The sequence below is a fragment of the Mus musculus genome, chromosome 14, assembly GCF_000001635.26.
Source record: "Mus musculus strain C57BL/6J chromosome 14, GRCm38.p6 C57BL/6J".
NCBI classification, from domain to species: domain Eukaryota; kingdom Metazoa; phylum Chordata; class Mammalia; order Rodentia; family Muridae; genus Mus; species Mus musculus.
Window position 1 is genome coordinate 59,574,151 of NC_000080.6, and position 24,044 is coordinate 59,598,194.

A 24,044-nucleotide genomic window follows, 5' to 3' on the forward strand; every position below is an offset into this window, starting at 1 on the left:
CGGACAATGGAGTTCAGTTCCCAAAAGCCAAATAACTGTGTGATTAGTCCTTAAGTCACCACAGCAGTCAAAAGACTGAGCTTTAGCTTGGACATACATTGTTAGATGCTCCTTAATGAATATATAGTAACACCCAGTTTTGAGCTACGGTTCCCCTAACCTTCCCCAATCAAAACTTTAAAATTTGGATATGACATATTCAAACCCTTGTGCAGAACACCTTACTGAAGATAAAGGAGACAGAGCAGATAACATTCTTGGTGCATGCTGTGGTAGCCTGGACTAAAGAGGCTCTGGTGTGGCTGCAGGGATGGCAATCTCTGACAGAGCACTTTACACCTTTCTTTAGAGAATCTCATACAGGAGTTCGGTAGTTACTCAGTCTCCTCCCCACTTCTCTCTCCAATCCCTCCCATCTCCCTCCTACTCCTAAAGTCACCATCTCTTATTCTTTCATTTTAATCGTGTGTGTGCGTGTGCGAGTGTGTGCACATATCTTCATAAACACAACCAGCTGAGACCATTCAGAGCTGCTCACATAAGGTTGAGGCTGAGCTCTTAGGGTTGGCTGCCCCATCAGGACCCCATCCCTAGAGAAGACTGATTTTCCTTCTCTTCGTAGCTATTCACTGTCTTTTGCTCTTCTAGGGGTAAAGCCATAGGAGAATTTCCCCATCCACACTGACACAACAGTTGGCAGTATAACTGCTCAGGTCTCATTTAGGAAGCAATATAGTTGATACTTCCTGGGTGCAGCTTCCCTGATAAATACAGAAGACACTGTCTCAAGCAGACATCTTGTCTGGTCCTCTCAAGTTCATAAAAACATCTGTACTTGTGCTAGCTAGCTTTACGTCAACTTGACACAAACTAGAGTCACTGGAGAGGAAGAACCTCGTTTGAGGACATGTCTCTATAAGTTCAGGCTGTAGGCAAGCCTATAAGACATTGTCTTAATTAGTGATTGATGGGGGAGGGCCCACTTGTGGGTGGTACCATCCCTGAACTGTGGTTCTGGGTTCTTTAAACAGGATGAGCAAGCCATGGAGAACAAGCCAGTCAACAGCACTCCTGTATGGCCTCTGCATCAACTCCTGCCTCTAAGTTGTTGCCCTGATTGAGTTTTTGTCCTGACTTCTTTCAGTGATGGACTGCACTGTAGAAATATAGGTCAAATAACCCTTTCCTCTTCAACTTGATTCTGGTCATGATGCTTCGTCACAGCAATAGTAACCCTAGCCAAGGGAGTGTTTCCTAAACAGAACAGATGTTCTCTAAATTTAGAAAACAAAGGGGATACTAACATCCAAAAATAGAAATAGCTGGGCAAGTCCCTAAGGACAAGCATCAAATAGATTCATACTGGAGAGAGTAAAAGGAAAGAATTTCTGAAGAAATGGAAAGAGCTGGGGACTCTGTGCCCATACATAGGCTCCAGTCCAGGAGCAGGACCATGCTTTATCAAGATGCTATTTCTGAAAGTATCTCTTAGGGCTTTTAAAGGAAAACAGATAACAACAGAGAACTAGGCTCAACCATCCTCTGTTGTCTTTTAAAGGACAGAGGCTAAAAACAGCTCTTACCTAAATGTCAAAGCGTTCTGCTCCGCATGTATGATGTATCTGAACTTCCGTATTTCTCTGTCCTTATGCTTGTCATCCATGTGCGGGAAGTCGGCATACTCAGAGCCCACGGGAAAGGCATTGTACCCGCACCCTATGAAGTACATGGCTCCAGTCCCATCGCAGCTTCTCTGTGGGGCCAGCAGAAGCACAGTGAGTCTCAGCATTCCCTCATACCTCATGTAAAGAAGGCTCCCTCCCTCCATTTCTGTAACAAATGGACCCATAGAGAAATACAAGGTCTGAACTGGAGAAATGGCTGTGCTTTTAAAGGCACGCGCCACCAAGCCTGGCGGGCTGCGTCTGACCCCGGGAATCAGCACAGCAGAGGAAGAACATGGTGTGCATCCTGACACACATACATCCCCTAGCACAAGGAAATAAATGAAACTTAAAAGTTAAAACACAAACAGAGCATCTGATCACTTTATGGCCACCTTCCTCAGAGAGGACCTCAAGGTTGCCTTTGATGTTAGCAGTTAACATCATTGTCTTTAAGTTATAAACCTTTTTACTTGATCCACGCAGTTCTCTCCAAGCAAGTGTCTATATAATTATTTATAATATGCTACAGATCTCACTAAGTATACAAGTGGTAGCAACAACAAAACTTAATAAGAACCAGGATTATCTGAGTCAACAAAAGCTGTAAAATATCACATCAATAACTGCTTCTCGGCTACTTGCCAAATGTCAAACATCACAGCCAGCTCACTTTTTTAAAAAAGTTTTTGTATGTGCATGCATATGCATGCAAGTACTCACTAGAGAGCAAACTTGGGGCCTCAAAAATGCAAAACCAGCACTCTACAACTGAACCATAATGCCAGCACTGCCTCATTTGCTTAACCTGAAACCACCCGGAAAATATCATCGTCCCTATTTCACTCAAGAAAACCAAGGTCAAGAAAGAGAAACCGTTCAAGGTCACAGAGTTAGTCAGGAACATAGCTGCATTGAAGCTTGCACAGCTCTTTCTGCACATCTTCCCCACACAGCCTTTCTATACGAGAGGTAAATGGCTATGATTCTCCACAGAGCAGTGCACATCTCAGTGCTATGCTGAAAGGCTGGTTGAGTATCCACTTAAACAACCTCAACCTCACAGGGCAGATGGACTTATATATAAACCTGAATAGTAAGTGGACACATGTATAATACAAACTGTAACTTATAGTAGAGTATATAACTCTACGACACAAATCAGCCTTTAGGTGAGGTGAGCACAAAGCATTATAGAGCTCAGTGCTGTTAAAGGGAGCCCGGTGTGCTGCTTGGACGGCACAGTCGACTTGCACAACTAGAGAGCCACCTGGCATGAGAACCTCAACTGAAGAGCTGCCTCTATCAAACTGCTCTGTGCGCATGTCTGTGGGACATTTCCTTGACTGCTAATTGATGGAGAAAGCTGAGGCCCACAGTGGACAGTGTATCCATAGGCCGGTGATAATGGGTCAGGTTAGATAACTAGATGAACAAGAAGGTGCCATTCCTTCATGGTTTGTACTGCAGCACCCCCAGGGTTCCTGCCCTGATTTCCATCAGTGACAGAATATGACCTGAAACTTAAACTGAATTAAACCTCTCTCTCTCTCTCTCTCTCTCTCTCTCCCTCCCTCCCTCCCTCCCTCCCTCCTTCCCTCTCTCTCTCTCTTTCTTTCTTTTCCTTCCTTCCTTTCTTCCTTCCGTTCTTTCTTCCTCTCTCTCTCTCTCAAAAAATGTAATTAAAAAATTTAAACTGCTCAGTGCTCATTGTGGCAGTGTCCAAACAACTCACAAGTGTCCAATAAAGGCTTGCTAACTAGACAAATCTTAAAATTTGTTGAGGGAAACTATTCCACAAAATAGAAACAGAAGGTACTCTACCCAATTCATTCTATAAAGCCACAATTACTCGGCTAAACCACACAAAGACTCAACAAAGAAAGAGAACTTCAGACCAATTTCCCTTATGGACATCAATGCAAAAATACTCAATAAAATACTCGCAAACCGAATCCAAGAACACATCAAAATGATTATCCATCATGATCAAGTAGGCTTCATCCCAGGGATGCAGGGATGGTTTAATATACAGAAATCCATCAACATAATCCAGTATATAAACAAACTCAAAGACAAAAAAACCACATGATCATCTCGTTAGATGCTGAGAAAGCATTTGACAAAATCCAACACCCCTTCATGATAAAAGTGTTGGAAAGATCAGGAATTCAAGGCCTAAACATAATAAAAGCAATACACAGGAAACCAGTAGCCAACATCAAACTAAATGGAGAGAAACTTGAAGCAATCCCACTAAAATCAGGGACTAGACAAGGCTGCCCACTTTCTCCCTACCTATTCAATATAGTACTTGAAGTCCTAGCCAGAGGAATTAGACAACAAAAGGAGATCAAGGGGATACAAATTGGAAAGGAAGAAGTCAAAATATCACTATGTGTAGATGATATGGTAGTATATATGTGACCTTAAAATGCCACCAGAGAACTCCTAAGCCTGAAAACCAACTTCAGTGCAGTAGATGGGTCTAAAATTAACTCAAACAAATCAGTGGCCTTTCTCTACACAAAGGATAAATAGGCTGAGAAAGAAATGAGGGAAACATCACCCTTCACAATAGTCACAAATAATATAAAATACCTTCTGTGACTCTACCTAAGGAAGTGAAAGATCTGTATGATAAGAACTTCAAGTCTCTGAAGAAAGAAATCAAAGAGATCTCAGAAGATGGAAAGATCTCCAATGCTCATGGAATGGCAGGATTAATATAGTAAAAATGGCTATCTTGCCGAAAGCAATCTACAGATTCAATGCAATCCCCATCAAAATTCCAACTCAATTCTTCACTAAGTTAGAAAGGGCAATTTGCAAATTCATCTGGAATAACTAAAAAACCTAGGATAGCAAAAACTATTCTCAACAATAAAAGAACCTCTGATGGAATCACCATCCCTGACCTCAAGCTGTACTACAAAGCAATTGTGATTAAACAAACAAACAAACAAAAAACCTGCATAGTACTGGTACAGCAACAGACAGGTAGATCAATGGAACACCAGTGGAATAGAATTGAAGACCCAGAAATGAACCCACACACCTATGGTCACTTGATCTTTGACAAAGGAGCTAAAACCATCCAGTGGACAAAAAGACAGCATTTTCAACAAATGGTGCTGGCTCAACTAGCGGTTATCATGTAGAAGAATGAGAATTGATCCATTCTTATCTCCTTGTACTAAGGTCAAGTCTAAGTGGATCAAGGAATTCCACAAAAAACCAGAGACACTGAAACTTATAGAGGAGAAAGTGGGGAAGAGCCTTGAAGATATGGGCACAGGGGAAAAAAATTCCTGAACAGAACAGCAATGGCTTGTGCTGTAAGATCAAGAATCCACAAACGAGGGCTGGAGAGTTGGCTCAGTGGTTAAGAGCACCGTCTGCTCTTCCAGAGGTCCTGAGTTCAATTCCCAGCAACCACATAACTCACAACCATCTGTAATGAGATCTGATGCCCTCTTCTGATGTGTCCGAAGACATCAACAGTGTACTCATATACATAAAATAAATCTTTTTATTTTAAAAAAAAAAAAGGATCCACAAATGGGACCTCATAAAATTGCAAAGCTTCTGTAAGGCAAAGGACACTGTCAATAAGACAAAAAAGCTACCAACAGATTGGGAAAAGATCTTTACCAATCCTAAATCCAATAGGGAACTAATATCCAATATATATAAAGATCTCAAAAAGTTGGAATCCAGAAAACCAAATAACCCTATTTAAAAAATGGGGGACAGAGCTAAACAAAGAATTCTCAACTGAGGAATACCTCAGTTGGCTGAGAAGCACCTGAAAAAAATGTTCAACATCCTTAATCATCAGGGAAATGAAAATCAAAACAACCCTGAGATTCCACCTCACACCAGTCAGAATGGCTAAGATCAAAAATTCAGGTGACAGCAGATGCTGGTGAGGATGTGGAGAAAGAGGGACACTCCTCCATTGCTGGTGGGATTGCAAGCTGGTACAACCACTCTGGAAATCAGTCTGGCAGTTCCTCAGAAAATTGGACATAGTACTACCAGAAGATCCAGCAATACCTCTCCTGGACATATATCCAGAAGATGTTCCAATTTGTAATAAGGACACATACTCCACTATGTTCACAGTAGCCTTATTTATAATAGGCAGAAGCTAGAAAGAGCCCAGATGTCCCTCAACAGAGGAATGGATACAGAAAATGTGGTACATTTATACAATGGAATACTACTTAGCTATTAAAAACAATGAATTTATGAAATTCCTAGGCAAATGGATGGATCTGGAGGATATCATCCTAAGTGAGGTAGCCCAATCACAAAAGAACACACATGATATGCACTCACTGATAAGTGGGTATTAGCCCAGAAACTTAGAATACCCAAGGTACAATTTGCAAAACACATGAAACTCAAGAAGAAGGAAGATCAAAGTGTGGATACTTCATTCCTTCTTAGAATGGGGAACAAAATACCCATGGAAGGAGTTACAGAGACAAAGTTCAGAACTGAGATGGAAGGAAGGACCATCCAGAGACTGCCACACCCGGGGATCCACCCCATAAACAACCACCAAACTCAGACACTATTGCATATGCCAACAAGATTTTGCTGACAGGACCTTGATATAGCTGTCTCCTGTGAAGCTATGCCAGTGCCTGGCAAATACAGAAGTGGATGTTCACACTCATCTATTGGATGGAACACAGGGCCCTCAATGAAGAAGGTAGAGAAGGTACCCAGGGAACTGAAGGGGTCTGCAGCCCTATAGGAGAAACAACAATATGAAGTAACCAGTACTCCCAGAGCTCGTGTCTCTAGCTGCATATGTAGCAGAGGATGGCCTACTCAGCCATCAATGGGAGGAGAGGCCCTTGTTGGTTTTGCAAAGATTATATGCCCCAGTATAGGGGAATGCCAGGACCAGGAAGTGGGAGTGGGTGGGCTGGGGAGCAGGGGGAGGGGGGGAGAAGGGAGGGCATAGGCGATTTTCAGAGAGGAAAGTAGGAAAGGGGATAGCATTTGAAATGTAAATGAAGAAAATATCTAATTAAAATAAAATGGGCCAGGCAGTGGTGGCACACACCTTTAATCCCAGCACTTGGGAGTCAGAGGCAGGAGGATTTCTGAGTTCCAGGCAAGCCTGGTCTACAGAGTGAGTTCCAGGACAGCCAGGGCTACACAGAGAAACCCTGTCTCGAAACCCCTTCCCCCACCAAAAAAAAGAATGTATACCCCCAAAAAATTTTTTGTTGAGGGAGGGACAGATGTTTCTACAACTCAATAAAATTCATCAATATAAAAGCATTAATCTCAACCAGTCAATACAGGCTCATGTGCCATCAGGTTAAACAACAAGGGCTGTAGTTGCTACCACTCAGAAGATGGAGGGAGTGATGAACTGAGCTCAGGAGTTTGAGGCCAATCCTGTCTCAAATATCAAAACGCAGCACCTCGAAGACTAACTAAACAAAATTCAGGTTAAATACTTAAACAATTATTTTCATACTTACAGATTTCGCTTCTGCCCAAATGACAGCTCCAACTCCTGTTTTATGATCCTCTGAAAGACAGGATGTTTATCTCAGTAAAAATCAATGCTGTCAGTACGAAGATCTATTCTTTTCAAATCATAAGAACCCATTTATTGCAACATACATGATGCATGTAGCAACGAGTCCTTGCCCTAACTACACAAACCCTCAAGATAAATCTTTTGGGGTGTGGGACTCAGGAATGAGGTACCAAATAACCAGACAGGGCCACCCCACACACATGGGGACAGGGCCACCGACCACCCCACACACACGGGGACAGGGCCACCGACCACCCCACACACACGGGGACAGGGCCACTGACCACCCCACACACACGGGGACAGGGCCACTGACCACCCCACACATGCAGGGTCTCTGTGATACCTCTGAATGGCAGTGGTACACTCAAGCTATAACTGGGACAGGTCAGCCTCACTGACTCTCCCCTAATGGGACAGGATCTAAGTGACCACTTCTAACAGATGATGAGGCTGAAGAAATACAACATTTCTAAAAGAATGGGTTTAGTGAAATAACCAATCCAAAAAACCAAGTTTGCCTTGTTCTAACTTATTTTTTTATTCTATTCTTATTCTATTTTCTTATTTCTATTCATGGAAAATTGACTTAATGGAAATATTTTTGTTAAAAAAAAAGTTCAAGTAGAAATTTATTTAAGGTCTTTTTTCTTCTACAATAGAGTAAGTTTTAAATTTCTAAGACAAATTTGAATGAATTATAAAACCACAGTATTTATCAAAATCACAGCAAGGGAAAAAGTAGGGAAATTTACAGAAAAAAATCAGTATTGTCTGTACCTTTACCCAGGGCCATTCATATTGCTAAGGGTTGAATACAACTGTCTTCCCCTCTAGTTTCCTTCAAGCTAAGCTCTCCCATGGAAGTGCATTTAAACATCTACTTTTCCATTATACACAATTCAGACAAAAGTCCTGCCATTGTTGTTTGAAAAATCTAAGATGCCCTAACTTAAAAAATACTTATGCAATAAAATTTTGTATTTCCAATTCAAGCACATTGGGGTTTTCAAAATTATAGTCCAATATATATTTTTTACTGTTAAGCATTTTTACACAGGATCTCATTTTTTTACCAATTTTATCAATAGTTAAAATTTTCATTTCTAGATATGAAATTAACTAAAATTTAGTTCTTTTAACCCAACCTTTTCTCCACCTCTCTCTAACATTAAGAATTCCCTAAAAAGCTTCCCACATTTTGAGTGCTATCTGTGTCCATAGTGAAGGCAGACTGTGAAGGAGGGAGGGAGACAGTCTGGCCCATAAGCATCCAGCAGCTGAACGAAGCGTGGCAGGGAGGAGGAAGCTGTGCGCGAAGGAGGGGGATGACACTGAAGAGTATGCGGTGATGGCTTCTATGGTGTCAGGGGAGAGATCTGGCATCAACAAACTTTCCTTCCTTTCCAGACCTTTGTAATTTAATGCCAGAAATTAATATGAACTAATGTTTTGTGCTCATTCCTAAGATAGTGGTAGAAATTATAGCCGCATTATTATTACCTTCAAAATAAAAACCTAAGCAAAGCAGTACTTAATACATAAATTAAAAAAAAAAAAACCTCTCCATATGAAAAGCCACATCTCCTGCAACAATATCTTTCTTATATTAGGATTTTGGTCTTGGGAGCTATCATTTCTTAGTCAGGGGACAGAGACTGGACCTTGTCAAGAAGGAAACAGCATTTTCCCATAGGTAGCACTTCTGGGCTTGGCAAAGGCTAGCTGTAAGGGAACAGTCACTACTTTTTTCAAGAAGGGTTTCTTGATTTTCACTTGTTCTTATTTGCTTGTTTGTTTTTTGAGGCAGTATCTTGATGGATAACCCAGGCTGGCCTTGAACTTTTAGTCTTCTTGCCTCAGCTTCCCTGAGTGTCAGGATTAAAGGTGTGTAGCTTATCTGTAATTTTTAGGAAACTGCTCCTTTTAGTCTGTTTTGTTTTGTTTTTCCTCACAGCTTTGAAGGAAAGACCAATCTACAACTACTAACAGACTCCCGAGGCTGGCTGGTGCCTGAGGTCAGACCTCTTTAGTCCATAGTTCATGCCTACAGGCACATACATCTTTTCTTTAAGGTTTAAAATTCTGTTTGTGTGTGTGTGTGCATGCGCGTGCAGGTGTGCCGTGTGTGTTGCTGTGTGCTTGTAGGGGTCAAGAGGACAACTGGCAAGAGTCCTGTTATTCACCATGGAAGACGAGGGGGTGGCAAAGCCCTTTCCTCTCCGAGTTAGCTAGTTGGCCCCTACTTATGCCAGCTTCTGTTACAGTTCTAGATCAACATTGCTGGGTGCCTGATAAAAAGGCCGATTCCCAGCTCTGGTGAAGACGCTTGATCAATCAAAGGAAAGAGGCCAGGGTCCTGCATTGTCCACAGTTGCCTTCTAATGCTTTGTCACACTTACTTCTGGCTTGCAGAGCAAATCAGAACAGTTTTGAGGGTGCTATTTCTGCCACTTCTAACTCCAGCATCATGTCTACAGAGCACTGTTCCAGCCAGAGCAGGGAGTGCCTGCCTGAACAACATATGCACTATCATACCTTTTTAACATCTCCAGATTCTAACTTCCTTTATACGTGTCCTAAGGACTTTACTAATTATAAGCTTGTGCTCTCTGTCTCTCTCTCTCTCTGTCTCTCTCTCTATGTCTCTCTCTCTCTGTCTGTCTCTGTCTCTCTCTCTCTCTGTCTGTCTCTGTCTCTGTCTCTGTCTCTCTCTCTGTGTGTGTGTGTGTGTGTGTGTGTGTGTGTGTGTGTAGAAGCCACATGCTGATGTTGGGTGTTGTGCTTACTTCTGGAGACAAGGTCTCTCACTGGAGCTTATTGAGTGGCTGGACTCTCTGGCCAATGAGATCTTGTTTCAGTGGCAGCCCTGGTGTTGTAAGCACTTACATTCTGCTTTTTAGGTGTGCTGGGGACCCAAACTCAGGTCCTCACACGTGCATGGCAGAGCACTTTACCTGCTGAGCCACCTGCCCAGCCCCTGAAGCATTTATTTTGATATAAAAAGATTCCCTCATTTAATAAATACTCTAGTTCTCCGGGAACATGTAAGCGTGCCAGTGATTCTCCCCCAGAAGAGCTCACATGGCCAAGTGACAGTCAAGTTGCATCTTAACTAGGACTTCAGTTCCAGAACCTTCCCCTGAAAAGAAAAGCAAAACCAAACCAAAACGACCCTATTTTTTTCCTTGAAATCTTTTAGATCAAGCACACCAGCATGGATTTATATATAAACTTGAATAGCAAGTGGACAGATGTATAATACAAAATGTAATTTATAGTAGAGTACATAGCTCTATGACACAAATCAGACTTTAGATCATCATCAACCCCAATTACCATCAGAACACCCTGTAGTTTTAAAGACCTAGCTGTACCCAGTTGACCAGGTCCAGGTGAGTTGGAACATCTGTACCTTTAAGGTTTCCATGGAGAGTCTGTACATGGTTGGTTGAGATCCTCCATTCCATTTACTTGACCTGAGGTCTTTTAAAGACTACTGCCATCTGTACAGGTCTTTCTGATTTCCTTCTCTTCTCCTCCTTTCTTGGGATAATTAAGTGTCTGGGCAAGGGCTGTAGCTCAGGTGGTGGAGTGCTTGCCTAGCCTGCATGAGGCCCTAGGTTCCTCTCATCTTCAGCACAACATAAAGCAGGTCCAGGAGGTGCATGCTTGTAATTCCAACACTCAAGAGGTGGAGGGAGGAGGGTCAGAAGTTCAAGGTCATCCTCAGCTACATAGGGAGCTCGGACTGCATAGAACTCTATCTAACAAATAAATAAATAAGTGAATAAAGAAAGAAAGCCCTACTATACATAGCATGTGTACCAAATAAGATTTACGTCACCACTTCTCCTATCCGGACTTTCCCTACTTACTTCATAGTTAGATTCTTCAAGGTGGTAATTCTACACGGAAAACATTAGGTAAGAGTGGGAATGATACTGAGATGCTACACTTTACTACAATAAAGAACGTCACTAAGGAATGTTTTCCTTTACAAACAGGAGTAAGAGTGACTGTTTGACTTGCTGAGAGAAACATAAACCAGAAGACTCTATAGTAACGTTTTTACCTTGATTTTTTTCTTCTAAATTTGTTATTTTTAAATTCCCAGAATTCTGTCTTTATTACAAATAGAATACATGGGCTGAAGAGATGGCTCAGCAGTTAAGAGCACTTGTTGCTTTTACAGAAGACCAGAGTGATTTCCAGCACCAACATGATGGCTCACAACTGTCCGGGACTCCGGTTACATAGGATCCAACACCTCCTTCTGGGCACAAACATGCATGCAGACAAAACACTAGTACACATTAAACATTTTTTAAAAAACAATATGTAGAAAAATGTGGAATAAATAAAAATATTTAGTTTTCTTTTTGTGTCATCTTTACTTTTGGGACTTACTGAATCTCAGAATCATACACACAAGAAGCAAAAAGGACTTAAGTCTCCTGGTTTGTAAATGTAGAACTGAATATAAGAACACAGAAAACACAGGGTCTGGCTCACTTCTTGACATTGTTGGAACAGCAATACTTTAGTATAAGGGTCAGGGAATTCTAGCACAGATATGAAGCCACTTTACTTCAGTGTCACTTGTAACCCAGACATTCAGCCCCCATTTATGAACTAAGCATTGAACTCACCAGTTCGATATGCCAATAACCTGGCCTGCACCATGCAATGCCTTGCAACTTCCTGTGGCAAACTCTGATTGTGAATTTCATTAATCTGCTCTGGGCTGCTACAGTAGAATCCGAAGTGTTTCAAGTTGGGCACACTAGAAGCTACTGTGGCCAAAAGTAGAATCAGGTCTTTCATGTTTTGCCTTAGATTGCTAAAATAGGGGTCTTCACACAGGCTCTCCAGACCTATAGTCATCAGTATCTGCTTATGCCTTTCTTCATTTGAAACCAAAAATAACATTTCATACTCTTTTATTCTTTCTTGTTTACATTCAGAATAAAAATCAGTGTCAGCACCCGGCAACGCTTTTGCAGTTTTCTGAATAAAGTCACATTTGTAAGAGGTTTCCTCCACAAACTGCACCATGTAACACACCAACGGCTGGAGTAAGACACACACATGGGCCCGGCTGTTTGACTTCAATCTTTCTGCGGCTTTGGCATCTAGCTTTGCATCTTCAGAACTAGAAGCTTCAGTGAGCAAACTTATTTCTGGGTCAGAAGGCCAGTAAGAAATTCGGTTAACTCCAGCTAAAATATAAAAATAGAAAAGGTCACTGATGCAAGCCAAATAGAGAAAGGTTTTCTATGTAAATCTAGCCTCCCACTGGCCCCACAACAGACATCTACACTGTTACTTACACAATGTGAGGGTCCCAAACAAATACCCACAGGCCAAAATGGGTCCATGACGAGTTTATTTTCAGCTCACAGGTTAAATCTGGGAATATTCTATATCATATGAGATTATGAGAAATGGAAATTCCAGTGTTCGTAGTCACTCAAAGACATGCTCATTCATTTACATATGCACTGAGCACCTTTGCATGGTGGGATTGACTACCAACCACAGTGCTGCCTTCAAAGCCTGAACACTCTCTGGCTTTTTCAGGAGACCGTTCACCAACCTCTAACAAAGCCCAGTGACACTGTAGAAGCCCAGCTCTGCAAAGTGTGGCTGGAAGCTCAACGTGAGTGTTACTCACCAAGGCTGTCCATGTTGCCATGGGAGCTTCTGGAAATGTTATAGCTAATACCTAGTAAGGCCTAGAGTTTTGTATCTAAATAATTATAAGTAATTCATTTAGACACAAAAATGTTCCTGTCTCAGATTCAGAATTCTTCTCAAAAGCCATATTTTCAAGAGGGAAAAATGTTCATGTTTTAGTGCAGCATTTCTGAACTAAAAACACTAAAAACAAAACAAAACAAAACCAAACCTCCAGATGTCCAAAATAGGAGAATAAATAATGTGACTTTAGTCTTGGTTTTGTTAACTAGTTTTAAATTAGCATACTAAGCAATGAGTTCCATGCTGGCATTTTTATATCATCTGTTCTTGTTGACTACAAAGAATTTTTAAAAGAAAAATAGTCCTAGGTGAAGAGGGAGTGATGAGAGAGAGAGCGAGCAGGCAGCACCAACCCTGCAAAGCCTATGTACTGAGGAAAGAACAAACCTGAGGGCATTTCCACTCAGTGTGACAGCAGAAAGTAGGTAGTCTTTACTACACAGAGACACAGTTGGCTCATTAAATAAGAGTTCATATTGATTTAAAAGAAAAAAAAAAGGAATGAAAATGATCTTAAGGGAAACAAAACATATGAACAGGCAATGTGTAAAAGAAACATAACTGGATAATAAACATGACAAAGTATTTTAATTTTCTTATAATGTTGACTGAAATTGCTATGTAAGCACCAAATGCTTATTATAGTTTACAACAGAAAAATTTCTGCTAGTATCTGGTGTAATTTCATCTCATCAAAGTTAAAAAGGTTTTATTTACTCATGTTCAATAAAAGGATTTGATTTTATGTGTTTGTGCATGTGAGTTCTAGTGCCTTCTGAGGTCAGATCGGGTTACAGGTAGTTGTGAGCCATTGAACCTGGATGCTGGGAACCAACTTTGGGTTTCCTACAAGAACAGGAATTGCTCATAACCACTGAACAGCAACAGAAAACCTGAGACACATGAGGAAGGTAGGCTAGTTCACTGTGAACTCAGTCACTCACATGGTCCTCAAAGCAACCCTCATACTGTGGTTTGCAGCAATCACTTTATACGCAGCTCTGACTCATGCAGAACACTAAGATGAGGTGTGCCCAGCCCAGGGCTAATGAGACAGATGAGTTTTCTGTTCTGCTCCATAACACTAAAAAAGGGGCTGTCAGTCTTCCACAGCTTCCACAGAAGCCCTGACAGATCACCACACTCCACCCAGCACTACTCCATATTTGAACCTTTAGCCTGTTTGGTGACACCATTTCAAGAGGTTCTCTCCCAGCTTGCTGCCACCATGCCTGTCTGATGCTATGCCTCCTTCACCATCAAGACTCTAATCCTCTGGAACCACAAGTCAAAATAAACGTGCCCGTAAGTTGCTTTCGGTCATGTACTGTCCCACAGAAACGGAACAGTAATGAGTAGAGCCATGAAGCCCGAGCTTGTGCCGCACCCTTCACGACGCAGCATCCTGCAGGGTCACTGACGCTGAGCTCATGCTTCACCTGCAGCCTGGGGCACTCATCTGATACCAACCAACCCTGGAGGCAAAAGCCCAAGAAGCGTATTTGTTGCCTTCTTTCTAGACCTACCAAGTACATGTGTGTAGGTCACATTTTAAAAAATAATAGAATCATCTACATATCTGTCTACTTATAAAACAGAATCAGAAGCAGTTAGGTGTCTACACATTAAAATTTTGTGTACCCTTCCGAGGTTTATAGTAACCTTTGGGAATGTGCTGACTCATTTTTGTCAACTTGACATAAACTTAGACATATTTGGGAAAAGGGAATCTCAAGAAATTGAGGAACTGCCTCCATCTGATGTCTGTGTATGTCTGTGAAGCATTTTCTTGAATAATGATTGGTGTGTAAGGGCCCAGTCCATTGTGGGCAGTGTAGCCCTTGGGCCTGGGTTGTACAGAAAAGAAAGCAGAGCACGCCATGGAGAGCAAGCCAGTGAGTAGCTCTGAATTGAACCCCTGCCCTGAATTCTCTTTATGATCAACTTTGATCTGGACTTGTAAGCCATATAAACCCTTTCCTCCACAAGTTGTTTTTGGTCCTGCTGTTTGTCTATCACACCAACAGAAAAGAAACCAGGACAGGAAAGCAGCTGCCCAGCCAGAACCTACAGCTCCCATGATGAAAACAAACAGAAAGAAGAATGTATGTGACTTCTAGGTCATGGCTTTTGTTTTGTTCTGTGGTGCTGGGGAAAACCGGGGCCTCACCCAGGCTGAGCAAGCACTCTACCACCACCACCTCCACCAATCTCTGCCAAGCAGGGATCTGTAGAAGCACATTTGCCTTCTCTGGATGCAGAGGTCAAGTGAGGCCCCAGGATAACAAGAGCAGAGGAAGCGTGATGCCTAATCCACAAACCAGCCACTGGACTAAACTGCCTGCTGCGCGGCAGCGCCCAGGTCTGACCACTGTAGGGCTCATAGGCTGTCATAAGCCACTGAAATTTGGGGATCCTTTGTCAAATGCTATCAGCCTGTAATTTACCAAGGGGTGTTTAGCAAATTAGTGGGCAGAGCTGAGCCCAGAATCCACGTTTTCAGACTCTTCTTCCTGAGTGTCAAATGGTCCTCAAACACACATTTCCACCCCTACTATGTGTGTATTTAAGGATGCGCTCCCTTGTCCAAGCTCAGATAAAGGAGCTGAGTCCCCAACACCACCTTGTCCATACTCACCATTCACTATCATTTTCAAACAAGCAGAACATGGTTTTCTTGAAAAATAAAGATCACAGTTTTTCAGCCTGGACCCATGCTTAATGAGAGCAATTTGCCCAGTATGTAAGTCTTCACTGGAGCAGTGAAGACCAATGATCTTCATGTTTTTCACCACCACAAGACCAGTTTTCTTCACCTAATTAAGACAAAAATATGACATCATCAATTATAACATCTTACTATCTTTTTATGGGTAATATTTTATTTTCTAATGAGATGAAAGCTATGCTTAGTTCTTACCTAAACACAGTCTGCATAAAAATAGTATCTAATTAGGTACATGAAGAATTTCTGAGAGCTTCATATTGACTTTACATGAAAAACTTTCAAAACAGAGGCTTTTTTAATTAATCAGTTACATGTGTAACTATTATTATGTTGTTCTAGTGACAGATGAACTCAATTTAACCTAATATAGGCCAAAAGCCAAATCAGCTGAATTGCTTCTTATGCCATCCAGGCTGGGTCTATTTAATTCTAAGCTTCAAAATGGTAAAGGAAATATAATGAAATTCCTCTGGGTTTTACACATGACTCTGAAGAATTCAAATAATAAAGACAAAACTAAAGCAGACATCATCTCAATTCTAAAATTATAAGACCTTTTAAAGTCAGAATTGTATTATACAGCCCAGGCTAGCCTTAACTTGCAACTCCTGGGCTAAAGATATAGCTCAGCTAGCAAAGACCTGGCTCACAATCATAAGTTTGATTCCAAATTTGCAATGTGTAAACCTTCCCCTCTTTATTGCAAAATATTTGAGAACTGTATATCCCTTGAATACAAAGTATATGTTATTTCCAGCAAGTTTGTTTGCAAACTGTCCATTTTAGAAAGCAACCAATAAAAATTGTCTTATCAGAGTTGGAGAGATGACTCAGAGGTTTAGAGCACTGACTGCTCTTCTAGAGGTCCTGAGTTCAATTTCCAGAAACTACATGATGGCTCACAACCATCTGTAACGGGGTCTGGTGCCCTCTTCTGGCAGGAAGGCATATATGTGGACTGTAGACTGTACATAATAAATAAATAAATCTTTTATAAAAAATTGTCTTATCAAAGGATCTGGGCACCAGAGCCAATGCTGTTAAAACTGAACCACATGGCCATTGGAGTGGCTGCAACTCAGCTGAAGGGCATGGGCTTTACACTGTCAGAAGAAAGAAAGAAGCCAGTAACAAATGGATGTCTGTGACATTGTTCCCAAGACACAAAAGACATGTTATCAACCTCTTATTAGAACAATCTTCAGCCCAAGTTTATTACCTTTCTGAGTCTTTTTAAAACAAAATAAAGCTAGCTGAGCATGGTGGCATATACCTTTAATTCCAGCACATGGAGGCAGAGGCAGGCAAAACTCTTGAGTTCGAGACCAGCCTTGTGTTCCAGGACAGCTAGAGATACAAAGAGAAACCTTGTCTAGAAAACCCAAAATTTAGCCCACCCTACCTCCCCCCACCCCCCAAAAAACCCCAAAAAACAAAAAGCCACAACCTGTTCATTTTGCTTCTAGCTAAGAACAAAATATAAAGTTTAAGATGGAGTTTTTTCATAATATCTAGTTCGAGAGGAGCTTTTCACCTCAAACTTAAAAGCCCAAGTTGTACTCTGAGCTGTCTACTTACTGCTGCCCCAACACACTGACTTTCTGGGAACCACTTGTCTGCATCCTGGTTTTGTTTTACTTCACACACATCTCGGCAAGTTTCCATATAATTCTAGTCACAGATTTTACATTAAACCATGGTAGACCACGATCACCTTTTGTACATGCTTTAGTCAGTATATTGACCTAGGTGATCCGCTAATTTTTTCCCCTTTGTGTTGAAAGCATCTAAGCAGTCTCAGGAAAATTATGTCAAAATCACACCAGGCAGTGAAAGAGACGCACTCCCAGAACTAATCAGGAAACTTATAAAAACAGACATCAAAATAATAACTTTTTCAAAATACACGTGCAAGTCATTCTCTATATATGATCAACAACCTTCTCTGGAAACTAAAGGTGACAAGGACACCCCAGGCAGAATCACAGAGGTCAGGATTTGCCTTCCGGGTTGACTGCCCTGTTTCATATACAATAGCAGACAAGAAATTCGTGGATCAGGGACAAAGGACTCAGAAGAGTAAGAAGCTCGTCTGTGGTGGCCACGCCCTCCAGGCCCACAGGGGGTGATGCAGCTGGGACCACAAGGTTGTTTGGACCCACAGATTTGGAAATCTGATCTTCGGAGAGGAACAGCAAGACAGACAGTGCTGTTGGTCCCAGAGGGAGATACTAATTGACTCAATCCTTAACCCTTGAGAAGTGACCCACGTAAAGAGTAACCAGGCTTGCACTCCAGTCATAATAACCAAGATACACACACGTGAAAGACTCCGCAGGGCATTGCTTAACACATCTGTGTGAAATCAGGATTAGACGTTAGAAACATTACACAATACTCCCACTTGAATTTTTCAAACAGGAAAGACATATAGGCTTGTCAGTACACAAGGCCTTTATGGAGAAATCTAAGAAACTCCCTTGATTACGGAGGTCTTCACAGGACTTTATCCCTTTTCTTTGCTTTCTTATCATAAACTTGCACATCTTTTTTTTTTTTTTTTTTTAAATCACAACAATTCACCTGTTTTTTTTCAGTAGACACTCTGGTCAACTCTTCATTGTCTCCTAAGGGACCACGGCTTTCCTCTTCAGTTTTCTAATTAAAATCAGATTAAAAGGGAAGATGATTAACATGATGAATTCCACATTTCAGGATTTAAGGCTGGATGCCTCCTTGCAAAGCTCTGCAGTGATGTCTCACTTTGCTTGGGTACTATTTGCTCAGACTACACCTAAGCTTCCAAACAGGCCTTTATAGGATTGAAACTGTAATGTGGAGATCATAGAAATGGGACAGTATTAAGCAATGTAAAAATTCAAAGGTTGTGAAGGATTAAGCAGAGTCCAGAAGATAAAGAATTATGTATCAAAGGTATTGCATGTGGATTACGGCAGGCAGGACGATGCGTCCTAAGGGATTTCTTTGATCCTGTCTCTGCAGCTATGCTGTTTCATAGTTAAAGGGGGGTTAATTTTACAGGTAGGCATAGATATGCACCATCAGTCTTGGTATGAAAGACTGTCCTGATGATCCAGTGGGCCCAGTACTACCACAGGAGCCACTGTAAGCAAAGGAGGGCAGAGGAGACTCAGAGTGAGACAACAGGAGGGAGAATCAACAAGCCATCAAAGGGCTTTGAAGTCAGAAAGGCCATACAACCCAAACAATGCAGGCAATTTCCAAAGCTAGAAAAGGCAAAGAAATACATTTCCTCCTAGAGCCTTCGGAGAAAATGAGTCCTGCTGGCAGTTTGGTCTTAGTTGGTGAAAAGCCTTTTGAATTGCTGACCTTCAGAACTGTATGATAACAGATTTTTGTTTTAGTCATCAACACCGTGGTAGTTTTTATGACAGTAATAACAATTAGTATAGGAATGCCTTCCCTAAAGTTGAATCAAAATAGAAGTTTTAAATTGGAAGCTAGGGTCTAGAAAGGTCCTTCAGTAGTTAAGAACATTGGCTGCTTTTACAAAGGAATTACGTTCGATTCCGAACACCTACCTGGCATCTCAAAACTATAACTTAATTCCAGGGGGTCTGATGCCCCTTTCTGGCCTCCATGGGCTGGGCAAGCATGCAGTTCACAGACATACATGCAGACAAAACACTCATACACATGAAAATAAATAAATAAATAAATAAATAAATAAATGTAACAGAGCCTGGCCCTTCAATTAGTTCAATAAGTGCTTGACCCTTTATTAGATGCCAGCCATAGGCCTAGCTAGTTGTTCTGGAAGCAGCCCTCACAGACTTTAGGACTATGAACACAGCCAAGTGAGAGACTGATAGGGTGGTGTAGAATTCTGTGTGCCCCACAGAGGTGAAGCAGTTAACAAATTGGGGCAGTTTTAAAGTAAGAGTGGCAGTGCTGGTGATTGCTCAGCTTATACTTACAAACAAATGTTGTCTCAGAAAGCAACGACTTCCAGGAAGAAAACCTACATCCTGGAAATAAGATTTCTCTTCAAGCAGAGCAGGAAATGTAGGACATCATGAGGTTGATAAGTGGTGAGAGTAATTTCAGTAATGGTAATTATAAAAATAAGTTTTAAGAGGTATCTAATTCTCCTAAGTGGCTATGGTTGCGGTGGGGGTTAAGAAAGGGGTTTGGAATAGAAGTACTATGAAGATGTTTGACATTTCAAAGTTATTTTCTTTCCTACTGATTCATGCTTTCATTGTAGTTTAATTAAACTTTTTTTTGTTGTTGTTGTTTTTGTTTTTCCAGACAGGGTTTCTCTGTGTAGCCCTGGCTGTCCTGGAACTCACTCTGTAGACCAGGCTGGCTTCGAACTCAGAAATCCACCTGCCTCTGCCTCCCGAGTGCTGGGATTAAAGACTTGCGCCACCACAAAGGTTTGGAATTATTTCATTTAACCATTACAATTCTATAAGAGTTATTACTTTCATAGTACAAGTGAGAAAAATTGTGGCAGGGACAAATTAAAAAATACAACCATGGTCACCTAGCTGATCCTCACTAAGCCAGATCCCTGTCTCCCCTCAGTACTACACTGCCTCTGTTCCAGAAAAGCTCAGGGAGGCCCCATGCTACAGTCTCCATACAGGCAGAACTGAGTGAGAAAGGTGCTGTGGCTGGGGAGAGAAAAACAAAGGATGTCTAGTCTTAGAAAGTCACACAATTCAAACAGAATTAAACTATAAGCAAAGCTTGAACCAGTAGGAAAGAAAACCCTTTGGAAATGTCAGCCATCTTCATAGAACTTGATTTCTATTTCAAAACTTTTCATTAATTGCCTCCCAGCCTTATTATAAGTTTTATAGACAATTAATTTTCCAATCATTGATTGGACTCTTAAAAGCTCTGTTTTTATTACTGAGCAATGTAAATTTTGATAGCACAGAAGAACTCAGACACTGGCTATACTTACAAATGCAAGTTAATATTAACATTTTAAATATTAAATCTGGCAAAAGAGACAATGTAAATGCCCATCAGTGCAACAGTGCTTTACAATTTATTAAAATCATAATCAAAACAGTCTAAAGTAGCTCCAGGCACTAAAAGTGTTATTAGTTTAACTCATTCACTGCTTAGAACAACTCCACGTAGTAAGCTAGCAGTGTGTTCAGGGTTTGAAGCACTTATCTTACAAGTACAAGGCTCTTGGTTCAATTACCAGGACCTCAAGACAAAACACGCTGTACGTACTGGTATTTTCCACTATACTAAAATAGAAGCTGACAGACAAATAAATGTAAAATAGAGTATTCAAAGTTACACAAAGTAGCAAGAGCTTGAACTGGAATGTGAACTCAGGCAGGCTGGTTATGAATCACTGGCTGCCCCCATGCACAAAATGACACCACAGCCCATGTATTTCTTTTCTCTACTTAAGGAAGTTCCAGAATATCTCAAATGAGTAAAAGAAAAAGGATAGAACAATAGACAGTGTCAACAGTCTCTAGGTGGTAGAGTAGTGAGGATTTTTCCTCTGTTCACTTCATAAATAATGAACACATACTTTAAACAGCTGCAAGCCAAACTGCATCTTGGAGCTTCTGTGACATGCTCTGTGTGGTTTTTTTGTCAACCTGACACACCTAGAGACCCCTGGGAAGAGGGAACTTCAATTAAGAAGTTGCCTCTATCATATTGCTGTGTGTGTGTGCCTTTAGGGTATTTTCTTGATTAATGATTGACATGAGAGAGCCCAGTCCACTGCGGGCTGTGCCACCACTAGACATGTAGTCCTGATTTATATTAGAAAGGAGACGAGAAAAATTGAAAAATATTTTAAGTAAATTATCTAATGCAAAGAGAAGTCTCCTGGAAGCATATGTAGTATGATTTTTTTAATGCTTCTGGCTTATTGGATTATCTTCAGTAATAATAATAATAATGATAATGTTTGTACAAAATTATGAAAATGGACTAGTTCTGCTCTTCTCTATTGCTACCACTAGTTTTGCTTCTCTGCAGCAGCCATGATACCCAAACTAATAAAAATAATATACACATATGCTTTCCTGACAGTAGATGACAAACAGGTGATAATGGTAATCTATGCATTTTGTAAATTTGGTTTTCTGGTAGCTAAAACATACTTTCCATACAGATAACATTAAAACTGCTAACCAAGCTCTCAAGCTAGCACACACTGTTAGAATAACTTGGAGGGTGCCTTCATGGACCCCTACCTGGCATTGTGACTTCATGGCTATGGCCTTGGGAAATATGGGCATGAAGCACAGTTGGAAAGATTGTAACATGGTGAACAATAGCAGGGATGGGTCAGGTTATGAAAGTTGTGCGTCTCTAGGTCAAGCCTCTTTTCAAGTTGGCCGGCTTTCAGAAAACAAGGATTTCTTTTGATGCCTCTTGCAATTATTTCCATGTCCAGTTAGATTTTAATTTTTAAAGCCTTAAACTGATAACAGGTATGGGTCAGATTTCTAAACAAGATTTCAAATAAAATATTTAAAACAAAACCAACTTATTTCTCTTAAATAAACAAAACCTCCATGGTATCTGTCAGATGAAGGAGAGGATGCCAGAAACCAAGGGTGAGAAAAAAAACTTTTGCACTGAAAAGGGATTCAAGTTAAATGTATATAACAGAATTACGATGAGATAAAATATGGACAATAAAGCTAAAAGGATTTCCAAATTTTGTATTACTAGCAAACTGACTTTTACAATGCACATTTTTAAGGCGCTAAATGTCTCCAAAAGAAAAGCCTTAATACCTGGTAATCATGGCACACACTAGAAATAACTTTTCAGACTGGAAATATGAGCTAGTTCGCTGTGGTTACAGGCACAGCATACAAAAGCCATGACACCATTCCTAGGTTCTTGCTGCATTTGGCTGTTAGGACTACAGTTGGCCAATGAAACCAGACTTAGACTACTGCTTTTCCAAGGGTAAACACTCTCTATGGAAATAAGGTATACCTGAGATTTTTGCCCTTGGGCTTCCACTCCTGGGAAGAGCTCCATCCAGAGACTGAGCAGGGTGAAAAGGTTCACTTTAGAAAGCCTTGGTATTTGACCTACAAAAGAGAAGGCAAGCACTTCAGAATTTCACTAGTGAAGGCAGAGGAGCTAAGCTCAAAGCTACGAGTGAGCTGCAGATGGTCTGGCAGGCAGGAGAATAAAAGCTTCCTTAGCAAGAGTGGCCACAACCTCACTTTCAGTGACCTCGGGTGGCACTTTCCAAAGTTGGGTGCTTTTTTTTTCTCCAGCTCACCCCACAGGTAAAATAGTAAAACTGATACAAAGGCTCTGGAAATAATCAATCAATCAATAGGATAAGGGCTCCTCTCTGATGTAGCCGAGGAGCAAGGTCCCCACCCCTACCCCTCTGGAACCTGGCATTGCTAAAAGGGCAATGGTTGGAACATGATTGATCTTCAACCATAAGGCAAAACTTGAGGGAGGTATCACGGGTGGTGAATTTGCCAAAGCGCAATTTCAGGCTCTTCAGCTCCGGGATACTGACTCTAGGTGCAACCACCCACCAGTGCAGGACAGGACGCGACCTATGAAGCCTGGACAGCACAGTGTCCGGGACGCGCGCCTGGCAAGGAGACCAGGGACGGCGGGGCAGACAGGAGTCGCTGTGAGTCACAGGGCAGGCAGGGTGTCAGGGAGGTGCAGTATGTGTGTGTGTGGGGGGGGGGGGGGGAGTAGCAGGCTAGCAGGGCGGGAAGGAGACATAGAGCAGGGAGGGTGCTGGGCTGTGCGGAGACACAGGACAGGCAGGATGCGGAGCTGGAGGGAGACTCGGGCAAGCGTGCAGAGCGCCAGGAGAGGGGCAGGGCGGGAGAGAAGGCCACCGCACTCACCCGTCATGCTGCCCGTCTGCGTGCCGACTGACCTCTCGGCCCCGGAACCCTCCAAACTCTGCATCTGATCCGTTTCTTTCATCCCCAGCCCAAAGGCCTCGGCCCAGGACAGCTTGCCCGGTCAGGCATGATAGGTTCCTTGAAGCTCGCCTACGGCCACCTCTGCGGCCTGTCAACAACCGCTTGTTCTGCGCAGCAAGATGACGTCTCGGTATGCCCCCCCCATCGCTTCCGGCGCTTAATGTGACGTCAGAGTCCGGCGCACCGAGGTGGTGGTGGTGGTTATCTATCAGTTATGCTACTCTGTGTAGCAGGCTGTGTTCAGTGATTTTTGCAGAAAGAAGGACGCTTGAAGTTGTCTTGGTTCGGGACAGTAGGGGACCAGGGTGGAGGACTTAAACAGAGAGAGGCGAACATAGAACCGGAGTGGGCGAGGTGGG

The 24,044-nt window shown here is 41.8% G+C and overlaps 1 protein-coding gene across 16 annotated transcripts in view; it reads right to left on the bottom strand.

The window, feature by feature from the left end:
- The window catches only part of Cdadc1 (cytidine and dCMP deaminase domain containing 1), a 38,600-nt gene extending 14,765 nt beyond the window's left edge, over window positions 1-23,835 (bottom strand). For 5 of the 16 annotated variants that reach the window (NM_001168538.1, NM_001168535.1, NM_001168537.1 and 2 more), the window contains exons 1-7: window positions 23,605-23,809; window positions 22,712-22,809; window positions 18,311-18,385; window positions 15,638-15,815; window positions 11,889-12,458; window positions 7,175-7,224; window positions 1,584-1,753 (exon numbers count right to left, since the gene is read on the bottom strand). In NM_001168538.1, coding sequence (NP_001162010.1) covers window positions 1,584-1,753; window positions 7,175-7,224; window positions 11,889-12,458; window positions 15,638-15,815; window positions 18,311-18,385; window positions 22,712-22,809; window positions 23,605-23,686 — 1,223 coding nt within the window. In that variant the 5' untranslated portion in view covers window positions 23,687-23,809. Of the gene's footprint in view, window positions 1-1,583; window positions 1,754-7,174; window positions 7,225-10,651; window positions 11,004-11,888; window positions 12,459-15,637; window positions 15,816-18,310; window positions 18,386-22,711; window positions 22,810-23,604 lie in introns of all 16 variants that reach the window. The other 11 variants (XM_017316206.2, XM_017316207.2, XM_017316208.2 and 8 more) reach the window with 7 other exon arrangements.
- Window positions 23,836-24,044: the final 209 nt, after the last annotated feature.